This window comes from Sparus aurata, chromosome 1 (assembly GCF_900880675.1).
Source record: "Sparus aurata chromosome 1, fSpaAur1.1, whole genome shotgun sequence".
Classification (NCBI taxonomy): domain Eukaryota; kingdom Metazoa; phylum Chordata; class Actinopteri; order Spariformes; family Sparidae; genus Sparus; species Sparus aurata.
Genome location: NC_044187.1, coordinates 17,266,592 through 17,280,574, shown reverse-complemented (window position 1 = coordinate 17,280,574; position 13,983 = coordinate 17,266,592). Strand labels below are relative to the sequence as shown.

Genomic DNA, 13,983 nt, shown 5'->3' with positions numbered 1-13,983 from the left:
ATATAATTTACCATCAATAAACTGTAGAAATTAGAAGGATGACATAACATTAATGTACATTTTCTTGGTGTCTGTGTTAATTTATATTTCCCATAAAGTCTAATTGATTCATTAAACATTGACAGCTTTGGGACTCCATAGCCCAACACGTCTAATGAGGTGTAATTTCATCACCGTGATGTCTTTGATAAGTCAAATTAATGACTTCATGAAAAATAGATCATAATGGTCATATAAGGGCAGTGACGCACTCTGCTGGAGGAAGTCCCGCCTCCTGTGATCACCAAAGCCCCCTCATTGGTTCCCGCACATGCCATTCAAAACAAACAACCATGTCTAGATTATGGGTCAGATAGAAGACCATCGGCTTTAATCTGGTTGACTTCAGCGAGGTTTGTTTCGCTGCCGTACCTTTGTGGAGATCCATATCTGGAATAAACAGACATCTGCAGTGACAGTCCGTGAACGCCTCGTCACTCCTCTGCGGCTCGTTCTGCGCCTTTTTGTCAGCGGAAACGCGGCAGGATGTTTATAATTAGACGCTGAAACAACTGACGGCGCGTTTGTTGAGCCGTGGAAAAATTAAAAAGAAAAAAAAAAAAAAAAAAGGTGTTTCCACAACCGGTGCTGTCAAACACAAGAGGACCATAGATGTGATTCTTTCTCACCGCGAGCTTCGACTGAGACAAAAAAACTGAAACAAAAAAAAAGGTCATCTTAAAAATGATGTCAGGAAAGCATTTCAAGGCTCACGAAGTGAGCTGCTGCATCAAGTATTTCATCTTCGGATTCAACATCATATTCTGGGTAAGTCCCCCGCATTTATTCGCTGTTACTTCAGGCCCTTGCGATCAGTTTAATGCACTGACCTGACAAGGTTTTATTACTCCAACCAGGATGTGCTTTGGTTACCATCGAGGCGTTTTCTTTCGTTTTCTTTGTCACCGCTTTTAATAGCAGACGTGGATGATTTCATCCCTGCAATAGGCTCCCTGCTCCTGTGCACTTGTTCCCCGCTGTCACCTATCGGCACGCTTTTGTTTTTGTGTCGAGGAGGTCTCTCCTCACTGTGGAATCACTTGTTTACATCGAGCTGTCCGAGGGACATTTTTACCGTTAGTGTCACGGATGTTTCTGTGCAGCTGTTATCAGAGTGGTCATCTTCATCAACCACCCTCCTCTTAAGTCAAGTTTATTTATAGAGCACATTTAAAAACAACAGATGTTGACCAAGAGCTATACAGATGTGTGTAGGGAAACAACGCCTCCTCTTGGGTTTAGTGATGTCTATCATTAGGGGTGGAAGACCAGGAGATGAAATGACTGTTTGACTAATTTAGTCTCTTGAAAGGAAACTAGAGTTGATTAATTGTTTGTTTTTCAAGCTAAAAGGCCAAACTTTCAATGGTTCCAGCCAGGGGTGTCATCGCAAGTTTCATCATGATGCAATATTACATGGAATCTTAGGACAGCGATACGATATTTGCTGATATCACAAAGTCTGCCACGATATGATTCGATTCGATACAGGGACCTGCAATCGACATGAGATGATATCATATGTCTACAATCTATTCTTTTTAATAAAAATAAAACGCTCTTCAGAAAGGAGAAAGGAGGGCATGGACGGGCCATGGGAATTTCAAAATACAGGCGTATCTTAATGATATGAATTGACGTTTTCACTTTGCATTTATGCTATTGGATTGTTGATCAATTGATTGTTAAATTGATCCAGATCGATGAATCGTTACATCCCTAGTTCCAGCCTTACTAATGTGGGAAGCCACTGCTTTTTCCAGGTTCTACATAATAATGAATGCTGTGTTTTTTTGGGGGGAAGGTGTGTTTTCTGATGCTTCACTGACAAAACGTTAATTTCTGATCCTACTAATTGTTTTTTTGGGGCTGAGGATACCGATATTGGGGAGTAAATCAAACGTCTATTGATAAAGCGGCTGATATTCTCATTTACACAGAATATAATAAACACAGTTTTCTGCCAAGGGCCTTGCTTTCTGTTGAAAAGTGGATGGGACGAAAAAGCTCTGTTGCTTTTTAGGTTCGTCTTTGGCATATACGAGGCAACATAATGAGGGGACCGTAGTAGGTCAGGATAGATCATTACAGCAGGAATACAGATTGCATAATGGCACTTTCATCTCATTCGTTTTGAGCATTTTGAATTAAAGGATAGAGGCTTTGTCCAAAATGACATCAGATCACTGAAACAGTTAACTCCACTGGGACTTTATTAGCCTACCCCAAAAATCTTCTCTGCATTATGTTGTGTAAAAACAAAGAAATTAATATTGAAACACATCGGATAACATATACACGACTGAAATGTGAAAAACAGCCAAACAATATTAAATAAGGTGATAATAAATCATATGGTAGCCATGCATAAAGAAAGGACAAATAAACATGTCCCTCCCTGTTTTGAATCCATGGTATATCCACACATCTGATTTAAAATTTCACTAATGGGCAAGCCGAACCTTCCGCCATGTTGACAGGCTTAGCAGACTGCAGACTCCATGTTGTGGCAGTGTAAAATAAATCAGGAAATTAATATCAGAATGTATGTCAGTGAGCTAGACAGCTTTTTTAACTCACTTATGTGAGGATATTCATGATGGTCCAGATTCACGATGATCCTGATAATGGATCCACCATGATCTGCTTATCATCTGTGTTTTAATCGAGATCTGTGATAGAATCTTTTATCCCCATATTCCTCTCCAGTTACAAAAATGTTTCAGTTATCAGAACTGTTGCTAGTTCATTTTCTTTAGATTGACTAATTGATAAATCAACCAAGCGGTGCAGCTCTGATCCTGATATCACTATGTATTGTGATGCTTCTAGAAAATACGCTGAGAAATTGTCACGAGAGTGTCATACAGTATCAAAAAATGGTTGACAATTGACAGATTTATATTGACATGACACCTATCGTCATGTCACCTATTGCTTTTTGAACACTGTTCCACAACTGGAGCCAGTGTGTTTGTGGCCCCTCTCTGACCTCGGAGTGATGAAGAGGAAGGCCACCTGTCAGGCCCTGCAGAGGCTCTCAGCCAACCACGCAGTCTGTCAGTGACCCCTCTGACCTTTACACCATTCATACATCATCAGAGGAAGTTAGCTGTGTCAAAAACATCTGTTCATCCTTCCTCTACAACAGTTTCACTAATAAGTTAATCTGCAAACTGCTTTGGATCTACCAAGGGAAACAATAGTTTAAACTAGGCTCCAATCTTGTAAATGGGTCTAATAAATGGTCTTGATTTCTTTGACATGCACCTTTATGTGTTGGTGTTACTTTGTTATGTTAGTTTGACAAAATATTATGAACACAAGGTCCAATGAGATAATTTTAATATTGTTAGGCAATTGAGTCAATTAATAATTTCACTGAGCGACTTCAGTGTGTGAAGTCAGGGAGTGTCCCCTCCACAAAAAGCAAAAAGGTGTCCCACAAGGTTCAATGTTTGGTCCTGCACTATTTTACCATATATATATTAAAGACATTGTCTCATCTTCATTCATATTCATTTTAATGGTGCACTTAATGCAAATAATGAAAAATACTGCTGTTTTCCAGAGCCAGATATATTCGAAATAATAGAATGAATAAATCCACCAAGAATTTGTCAGTATCATATAGAAGATCTTGTCAGCAAACTTTGCAGAAAGTGGCCTCTTTTATGGGAACAAACCCACTTCCTATGATCTGACAAGTCATTTATATAAATGCTGCTCCTATCATCTAAACCAATAGACACGGTCTATCATTCTGCCCTCAGATTTATTACAAGTGATAGCTGCGGTACTTTCCATTGTATCCTGTATGATAAGGTGGGCAGGTCTTCCCCAACAGAGAGGCGTTATAAATATTGTTTTTTGTTTGTCTAACCACAAAGGCCTGATTGGAGAGCTACCAACTTAAATCTCGATAACACTAGACTGGAACTTTGGACGTGATCAAACTCCCTCAACTGACTGGCTCATGCTGCAGGTTCCCAGAGCCCAGTCTAGATTTGGAAAAACATTCAAATTCAATACTCTTGATAGCTCTACTTGAATGAACAATTTAAAACCATGGTCACGAATGTATGTGCTTCAATGTCTAGCTGTAACTGATTATTCTTGATTCTCATCTGCATTTTTATATACGATTTTATTTAGATTTCTCAATATACACCAACAACAACGAGGTAAAGACAAACAATATGTATCTGGTCAACATAAATTAAATATACTGAATATAAATAAACATACATATACATCATGTATATCTCAAATATAATTTTCTCTCTTATGGGGTCCTTTTTATTATTTGACTTACCCGTGACTCAGTATTATTGTAAATAAGTCAGCCTGTCACGACAACTACTTCAGCTGGAAGATATATTGTCCAAAAAATTATTCTGATAAACCATCTTATTGTTATTTTAAGACCTCATACTAATAATTGGAATGTGAAACAAATAATTATACTATTCTGAAATATCCTAAATAAATAAAGTATAGATTAAAAAAACAAACAACTCAATCAAAACAATATCATGGGCAAAACCGATGCCTTAAAGGCTCACGAAAATTGCAAAAACCTTCATGAATGAATTCAAATAATTATATGAAATGATGTGTAACCAGCTGATGAGTATATACAAATGAGGCGTAACCAGTACATTACTATTTTCCATGCCAATTATAATTACAAATCTAATTCTGTTCCTCTTTTTCCAAACACAAGGCTATAAGCTGGTTACAAAATGCCATCAGCGAATGATTACAAACCCTCTGATTCCCGAAATGCGGTTTTGAACTTTTACACTGGAGGTGGAAACTTGTTCAGTCATAATGTCTTCAAGCTGTTAAAAGATGCTTTCTAATGCGGGAGCCTCTCCTGCTGATACTGCAGAGAGGAGAAATATTAAGTAATGGAGTGCTGCCAGGAAAATCTCTCTGTGGTTTCTTTCTGGTAGTGCTTCTCTGTGATGACTACATGTTGTAGTCACTGCAAAATAATCCTGCCCTTGTGTCTTTTCTTCTTTGTCTGTCTCTTAGTTCCTTGGAGTGGCGTTCCTCGGCATCGGACTGTGGGCATGGAACGAAAAGGTGAGTTTACTGCTCATGACAGTGAGCGGAATTAATTTATCGTGTGAATCTTCCCACTAATGGACACCAACAAATAATCCATAAACAAATCTTTTACATTCATCCCCTGTCTTTCACACCCCTCTGTCTGCACGAAATGCTGCCAGTGGCTTTACTGAATCAGAAAGGAATGTCATGCTTTCCGGTGGGACGACCCTCCGAACAATGGACAGAAGAAGGGAATCTGATGTATTTCACAGATTCCTTCATTGAGATCTCTCAGATCTGGGGGTGTCAAAGGGGAGTAGACATACCAATGAGAGTTCAACTGCTCGCCTTTCACATAGAGAACAAAATAGTTCCTATTCATCCGTCACATACGGCTGCTGCCAACCTTTGTTTTCATTACGTATTAATCTTACTTGATTAATTGTTAGGTCAACGAAATGTCAGAAGATTGCAACAAATGTCCTTCACAGTTTCCTCGGGTAGAGTCATAAAATGTTTTGTCTGACAAAGAGCGAAAAACTCAGAAGAGATTCAGTTGAATTCAGTTTTAAACTTTATTTCAGACTCACAGCAATGAAAAAGCAAATGCAAGAGAATAAAACATACAAGATAAAAACACAAGAGCTCATCCTTTAATTTAAAAAACAGCTCATATGTGGTCTTCAGTGGGTATAAACAGAGCAGCTCTTCTAGTGTCGGATAGTGATGCTGTTCTCTGACTCGTCCGAGCGACACATACAATTGTCCATCATATGTCTTAAAGGAGACCTATTGTGCTAATTTTCGGGTTCATGGTTGTATTTAGGGTCGCTACCTGAATAGGTTAACATGCTTCAATGCTCACAAACTCAAACTGTCCAGTGCAGCAGCAATGTTCAGCTCACACACGCTTGACCCAGCACCGCTAACAACAACAGAGCAGCTGTGCAAAATCAATTCTTACGTGCCAAATTAGTTGCAGGGTGTAAATATGTAAAACAACTGAAGGAAAAACAAAAATGCTTATTATGGCCACCTTTTAAGTGTTTCTCACAGAGAGCACAAACAGTTGACAGGCTGACTGTCCTCTCTACGACTGATTGGCTTTAAATTCAGTATCATAACCTTTTGTCTGATGGGCTTAACAGAAGACTAACATTCTGAGTTTATACTTTGGAACATGTCTAACAAACAATTTCAGGAATAATTTGTCAATTTACAATGATATAAAACAGAGATGTGGAAATCATCACATGTGCAAAGCTGGAACTCGAGAATATTTGGCCTTTTGTGTTTAATACTAAATAACTGCAATTATTAAAGAAGTAATTTAACATTTAGGGGAAATGTGCTTATATCCTGTCCTGCAAATAGTTGGATAAGAAGTTCGATGCCTCTTTCATATCTTAAACATTTATTATGAAGCTTGAACCGTCAGATGGTTACCTTAGCTTAGCGCAAACACTGGAGACAGGTGGAAACAGCTAGCCTGGCCCCGTTTAAAGCATCTCTAAAGCTCATTAATTACAAGTCACATCTCATTGTGTTTCATCTGTATACATACCAAAATGTTAAAAACAACAATTTGCCATTTTACAGGGGTTTGAGCTGTGCTGAGGGCGGAGATGTCACTGGTACCGCCAAGAAATAATCAAATCCCTCCATTAAATCACAACTTTATTTTTACACATTGTTTGTAGTTTTGATCAAACGATAAAGATATAACACGTTGATTAGTGAGCTTTAGAAGAGCAGGAAGGTGGATTTTGTTACTTTTGGCAGGCTTTCTGCTCTTGTTCCTGACTTTGGTCTTTATGCTAATCTAAGCTAATCAGCTGCTGGCTCCAGCTTTTTTTTTTACCTTACAGACTTGACAGAGATGTCGGTGTCCTCATTTGACTCTTGGCAAGAATGTGTGAAAAAATGTCAGCTGGTTCCTTTAGGTTTAATCAGGAAATTGTCTCTGCTCATCTCATTATTCAACTTGGGACCTTAGTGAGAGTTCACACTGTTGGAAACACACCAAACGCATTCCCTTACATAAGATAGATTAGTTTTACTTCCCTTAATGAAGCGCATAGAGACACATAGAGACAGCGGACTTCAGTCAGGCTTGAAATGATTTCTCTTGTAATGACTTTAAGCTTCTAACCCCTCACTCTGCTCTCCCAGGGTGTCCTCTCCAACATCTCCTCCATCACAGACCTGGGCGGTTTCGACCCGGTCTGGCTCTTCTTGGTGGTGGGCGGTGTGATGTTCATCCTTGGATTTGCCGGTTGCATCGGCGCGCTGCGAGAAAACTCCTTCTTGCTCAAATTTGTGCGTCCACTCGTCGCTCACTAGATTTTTTTTCAATCGTCCCTCAGTCTCGCAACAAAGTTTGTTAAACTCTGCGAATGTTTTTTGTATTTCAGTTCTCTGTGTTCCTGGGTATCATCTTCTTCCTGGAGCTGACTGCGGGAGTCCTGGCCTTTGTCTTCAAGGACTGGATCAAGGACCAGCTCAACTTCTTCATTAACAACAACATTCGGGCCTACAGAGATGATATTGATCTTCAGAACTTGATAGATTTCACCCAGGAATATGTGAGCTCCATAGTTCATGCTCCGCAGTTCACAATAATGTTGTTTTTACCTCGGGTTAGTCATGGTTGCTCATTTCTGTGGGACTTTGTTGACATATATATGAGTTTTTGTTTTTTTTTTGGGTCTGTTTCGCCTCACAGTGGGAGTGTTGCGGTGCTTTTGGGGCGGACGACTGGAATCTAAACATCTACTTCAACTGCACCGATTCCAACCCGAGTCGTGAGAAATGTGGCGTGCCCTTTTCCTGCTGCACCAAGGATCCAGCGGTATGTCCTCCAGCAAAACGCACCATGCTCATTCGCAGCCAATAAATTGCCATTTACGGTAAAACACAAGCCATTGGGTGTAACTTGGAGTTTTACAAAGGTCAAGTACAAATTGAGGAGGACGTTTGAACATACTGTGACCTTTACAGTTCAGGTAGTTATGAGAGGAAACTGTGAAGGTCCTGCCTGCGACACATAGCTTGGTTATCTGTGTCCTCCAGAAGGCTGGCTGAAGCTGTCAACTCTCATGGCTGTCTTCCAACAGGACATCCAGGGCTTGGTGTTTAGGCTCTGCCAACACAGCAAAGTCTAGAGGCGGCAGGGAGGGGTTATCTTGACTGAGGAGATTTTTGGGCAGAAAACTGCTGCTCTCTGTGCAAAGCAGTGACAGCTCCCTGTTTGAGCAAAACAGTCTTGCTTCACTGTAATGAAAGTTGCACAAGAGGCTTTTTTTCATTTGCTGACCCGGGACGTGCCGTTCCACCAAGGTCATCCTCTTTGATAGCAACTCTTAGCAACAGCAAGTATGAAGATAAAATGGAAGGTGAAAAACACGTTGTGTTCTCAGAGGTTATCTTTTCCACTGAGGACTGGATTCTCAACACTTTTCTGTCTTGTAATTACCCAACAAAGAGCATCAGACATTTGCAGCATGAGCCTTCAAAATGAAAGCACTTAAGACTTTCATACAGAGGCTTATTTTTAGTCATACTGACCATTAAAATATCACAGTATTTAAAGAATAAGGCTGGTGTTTTTTTCCTACTGTCATCGAATACCAAAAAAAAGACCAAAATCACCAAATTTGTTTGTCCTTCTCTCAGTATTATCTCATTTCCCCAGCTTGGCAGTGACACTCAGACTTGAGCCTTTCAGTTTCTTCTGAAAATGTAAAAAAAAATAAAATAAAAAGCGTCTGGAATTTCACTAACTCAAGTCCTGAATTTAAAAATGCTACTTTAATTAGTAAACATGTGATGGCCATAGATATTAAATAGAGCAAGATAGTAGATCGAACGATGGCGCCCACAAAGTCCAATGAGAATTGCTCTCCTGGCGCACACGCCAAAAAGTTTAGTCTAGCTTCCGGGTTTACTTCCTGGATATACGCCCTACTGAATATGTGCAGTGGATAGCGGCCATCTGCTGGCCCCGCTTGCATGCTCCCGCTTTACCCAAAGACTTTACATTTTGAGGACATCACAGCTTTTTAATTTTGTCAACAGTTTTATAGACATCACTTTTAAAATGGTGCTCTAAAGAGGAAAATGTTTTTTCTGTGATTGTAGCCTAGTATCCAGGTCTATTACACATTACTCGTTTTAGCTCGTTTTTTTTATGCATGCACAAACAAAAGATTAATAACAACAGAGTTTAGGAAAACAAGGAGGCTCTGTTGCACAGAAAAATAAGATATTTCAGGCTTTGACTTCACAGTTGAAACTTGTGAGAAGGTTAAATTTGTTGTAGGTTGTTGTCTTTTCGTGGATTGTTAAAAAGAAAACAATTAGAGAGAATTCTGCAATGGTAACCAAAAAGAATCGTTTCTGTTGTAGTTCTCGGTGCAAAAGGCGTCTCCAGGATCACATTTTGCCATGATGACTCACACAGACTAACAAAATGAAAACAATACGAGCCGACGCTGCTGCGACTGTTAAATATAGCATATCGCCAGACGTTCTCCTGCAGTTACAGTTGCGATGATAATTTTGTCATGCATAGGCTCCATATTTAAACACTAAGCCGTGCGATACTTTTCTGTCACTGCGTGTTTTTAATGTGTTTTTGATTTTAGGACAGAACATGAGTCACATTTCAAAGCAGTCAAGTCCAAAGTCCCAATTATTGTGACCTCAGTGTGACTCAGATCCGAGTCTCAAGTCCACAACTCTGGTCTGAGCAGATTTTCTCAGGTTTAGATCACTGTGAGCACTGTTGTCTCGTACACATCTGGAGCCCAAACACACTCCAGGGATACGCTGGACAGCACTGTTCCCCTGTTATAACGCTCTAGTACTTTAACCATGGCGATGACTGGTTAGTTGGAAACAAGCAGCAATAACCCTTTATACATCTTCCAAGAACATAACCGCATTTTCTCTAAACGTCTTGATTTCACCTCTTGGGATTAACACGAACCATCTTCTCTCCACAGGAGGATGTCATCAACACTCAGTGTGGCTACGACATCCGAGCAAAAACGGTGAGCTGCTCACAGAAACTTACCATCCATGGACATTTAAACTCTCCTCTACTCTCCTCTAAGTAAAAGTCGCTGCAATAAAACAGTAAAAGAGTAGAGGTTGCTCTTGTTATTTTGCCTCATGCATGTTTGCTGGCTGCATTAGGTCATCAGGTACTCCACCCTGGGCACAATATCCCTCTTTCAGTATGTTTCCCAACTCTACAAAATACAGCAGCTGGCTCCCCATCAGCACTTAGGGCCGTGTGGTATTACTCACGCCGCAGCAATGCACTGGGAATTTAAAATCCCCTCCCCCATCATTGGCTTTGGCCTGACTCCATAGTAGCATAATGTAAGGAAAAGGGCTGTATTTGTTTTCTGTGTTTGAAAATGTGAGCAAAAAAAAAAAGCCAGAGCGAACTAGTTTTTAATGAGACTCGGAGCTGAGAAAACAGTGGGCTGAGTGTGTGTTAACAGCCGGATGACTTCGATTCAGAGGGGTTTTATTGTGAAGAGACCACAAGATGAAAAAGAAGAATCATGTACTTCGATTAAAACCAACTGGGTGATGAAAGAGGAAAGTAAATCCCAACGTGACTGGGGACATAATGAAAGTAAAAAAGGCAGAACTTTCTATTATCTGCACTTGATTGTCAGGCTTTGATATCATTTTTTGTGTTCTGTCAGGACTCTGAGCAGCGAACATTCATCTATATCAAAGGCTGCGTTCCTCAGTTTGAAAAGTGGCTTCAAGACAACCTGACAGTGGTGGCGGGCATCTTTATTGGGATTGCATTACTACAGGTGAGGAACAATGTGAATGGGGTGGGTTTACTAGCTGATCTCTGTCTACCTTTTCTTCACCTCGTGTGAATTGTGTTTGTTTCTCCTTTTAGATTTTTGGCATCTGTTTAGCACAGAATCTCGTCAGCGACATTGAAGCTGTGAGAGAGAGTTGGTAGGTGGCAGTTTGTTCAATAACAGTTATTTACCAGTGATTAAGGTCGGGGAATAGATAAATAATTCATCCTCTGTGAACTTTGAATGGTTGTACTAGATTGTGTGCCAATCCATCCAGTAAATGTTGAGATATTATACAGAATACATAAAAAAAAACTTTGAAATATGAATGTAGGTTGGCCTTTGGGATGTAAGGTGTGAAAAAAACAAATCAAAAAGTGATATGTACATCAAGTAGTGTTGAGTTTTGTGCATCAGTTTTATACAGTACATCAAATGGTTTTGTTTACAGTTGTTGAGGAATAAAATCAGTGAGCATATTTGCATGATGTAGAAAAATATGGGAAATTAAGATGTATGTAAGTGTAAGTGTGAGATATGGGACAGAGCACAGGGTGAAAAGTAGTAGTAGTACGACATAATGTGTAATGCATTATGTGATACATTATATGCAGTCTACAACAATATTATATAGAATTAAATGTCAAATTTCATGTAGTACGTATTGGTGTAGAATAGAACCATATAAGTATAATTTGATATATATGGAATATCACAACATATAGCGAGGTATATATTCAGTCCAACAGGCCTGTTGACCTTCTCAACATCCTCTGCTAACATGCTAAACTGATACTGTAAACATGGTAAACATCCTACAAGTATACTTAAATTTCTATTTTGAGAACATTAGCATGCAGACAGTAGCATTAACCCAAAGTCACTGCACCTGTAAGTACAGCTCAAAGGAACATCTGTATATTCATCATGAGTTGATTCATTTCTTTTGGTGCACCTTGTAAAAAGTTGTCCAGATAGTCCCGCTTCTTTATCGTCTTGTTTTTATCGCACCTGTTCTTAAATCTTTCCTCTTGTCCGTGTGCAGTTTGTTTACCTAAGACCTCCTCAGAATCTCCAAAGGCAAGACGGATGTACCAGGTAAGCACTATTACTAATGTTGCAGCATATAAATATTTATAATTGTATCGATTGATTCTCCACTGTGGACTGACATGTTATCCCCCCCCGCAGGACTTTGCAGTTTGGACGCAGGCAACGAAGGGAAATAATGAATCAGCTGATGTGTCCAGAACAAAGAGTCTCATTCATATGTACATAGTAAATTTAGAGTTATTTTTAGAGTTATTTGTGGCCCCTACTTTTGAATGAAGCACGGCCTCTAAAACATACTGTAGCTCTCATACAGTACAACGCAGTTTCTTAACAGTCTATAGCAGCAGATGTGACGGTAAAGTCCCACCTCAGATAAGTCTGTACGCCTGCAAACGAAAGAGTTGAAGGGGTCATAACCTGTAAGCAGGAAAGAAGAAGGTAGATCTCCTGTTTTATCTGAAGTGGTGCTTCATACAGAAAAAGGGGCCTCAGTTTTTTATGTCTTACAGCTGCAGTTTTTAACACTGCATGTAAGGATTGTGTATAAAGATAAAAAGTGATTCTGGAAATGCACTGCATGCCTTTTGTCTACTGGTAAGGACATTGGCTCTCCTAATTGTGTTTCATTTATGTTGAGTATTTTAAGAATATTTGTAAAATAGTCACTAGTTTAGAGAGAATCAGCTGGTTGGCACTTTTTTGAATGTTTAATGGAATCTACTTAAAGCTACCGAGAATCAACTTTAGATTTATTTCCATCTGTGACATCACGCTTATATTAAAACAGTTATATAAGTTTGTAAGAAGAAGAAGAAGAAGAAGAAGAAGGATGCAGTAACATGAATGGGCATGATGGATGTTGCGGGCTTTGCAAAGATGCAAGTTGTTCAAGGTTTTCGGCAGAGACGTTAAAAAAGCGTCTAAATATACTGAAAGAAACCGAGAGTAGATGTTGCATTTTAAAACAAAACTCAGCCTTAAGCACTTTAATCTGCAGTTTCCTTCATGACTGTTATTGTAGTCAAGCAGCTGCCAGCAGAGGGGGCACTTTTCTTTAAAAACTGCATCTGTAACTCACCATAATTTGTCCCAAGGTAGCTTTACAGAACATGTGTTTAGGCACATTATGAGTGTTGTGCCGTTCCTTGCACATTATCTTATCAGTGTTCATGCATTCATTCATTTCCTGATATATTTTTTAAGTGTTTCCTATGTGTTCCTTTTGATGAAATCTGCCAATATTGTTTTTTTGTGGTTTTTTCTGTTTTGATCTGTACGTTTTCACTGGAAAATCTGGGATACAAGCATACACATATATACTTCAGCTCGTGATGAACGGCACGCTTAGACTGCTCGAAAGGCACTCAACTGAGCGTGAGAAAGGATTTATAGCCTGCATACATACATTACTTGAAAGCAGAGCACACAGGCTCTCTCACCAGCATTATTTTAAATGCAAACTTGGAAGCCGATGCACAGCTTAAATGATTTTCTTTCCTAGAGGCGTATTATTTTGAGTAATTACCTTTAATAGAACTGCGCAGCATGAAAGTAAAAAACCTCATGTGAAGGCAGTGTGAACCTGCAGCAGAGATTTTTTCCTTTGCAGCCTTGATGAAGTGAGCAGCCTCACACAGAATATATTAGAAAAATGCATTTCTGCATTTTGAAATCTTTTGAAAAAAATGTAATACAGCAGTAGCACGCAGGTCAAATGTCCTGTTTTTTCCCTCTAAAAGCTTCATATGATTGTTGTTGACTGATCACACTTTTTCTTACCACTCAGTGCCATATGTGTGATCTCTACTTCTACATACTCTTGATTATTATTACTTACTTTTGTTTCATCTGTACTCCTGATTCTTGTAAATAACTGGATTGTGACGAGTTGTAAATATATATCTGAATAAATGTGGTCATTTGGTAGACTCTTGTCAAGTTTATTGAGTTTAGCTTGAGTTATTAAAGGTCTCAAAATACATTTTACCCTCAGAGC

General features: G+C 39.3%; 1 protein-coding gene across 1 annotated transcript; it reads left to right on the top strand.

Moving 5' to 3' along the window:
* Window positions 1-310: 310 nt before the first annotated feature.
* LOC115588711 (tetraspanin-5) lies at window positions 311-13,913 on the top strand. Its single transcript, XM_030429487.1, has 10 exons — window positions 311-807; window positions 5,080-5,130; window positions 7,270-7,416; window positions 7,512-7,682; window positions 7,823-7,948; window positions 10,104-10,151; window positions 10,821-10,937; window positions 11,030-11,091; window positions 11,980-12,032; window positions 12,126-13,913. Exons 1-9 carry the CDS (start codon window positions 724-726, stop codon window positions 11,990-11,992), a joined length of 819 nt encoding a protein of 272 aa, XP_030285347.1. The 5' UTR covers window positions 311-723; the 3' UTR covers window positions 11,993-12,032; window positions 12,126-13,913.
* Window positions 13,914-13,983: the final 70 nt, after the last annotated feature.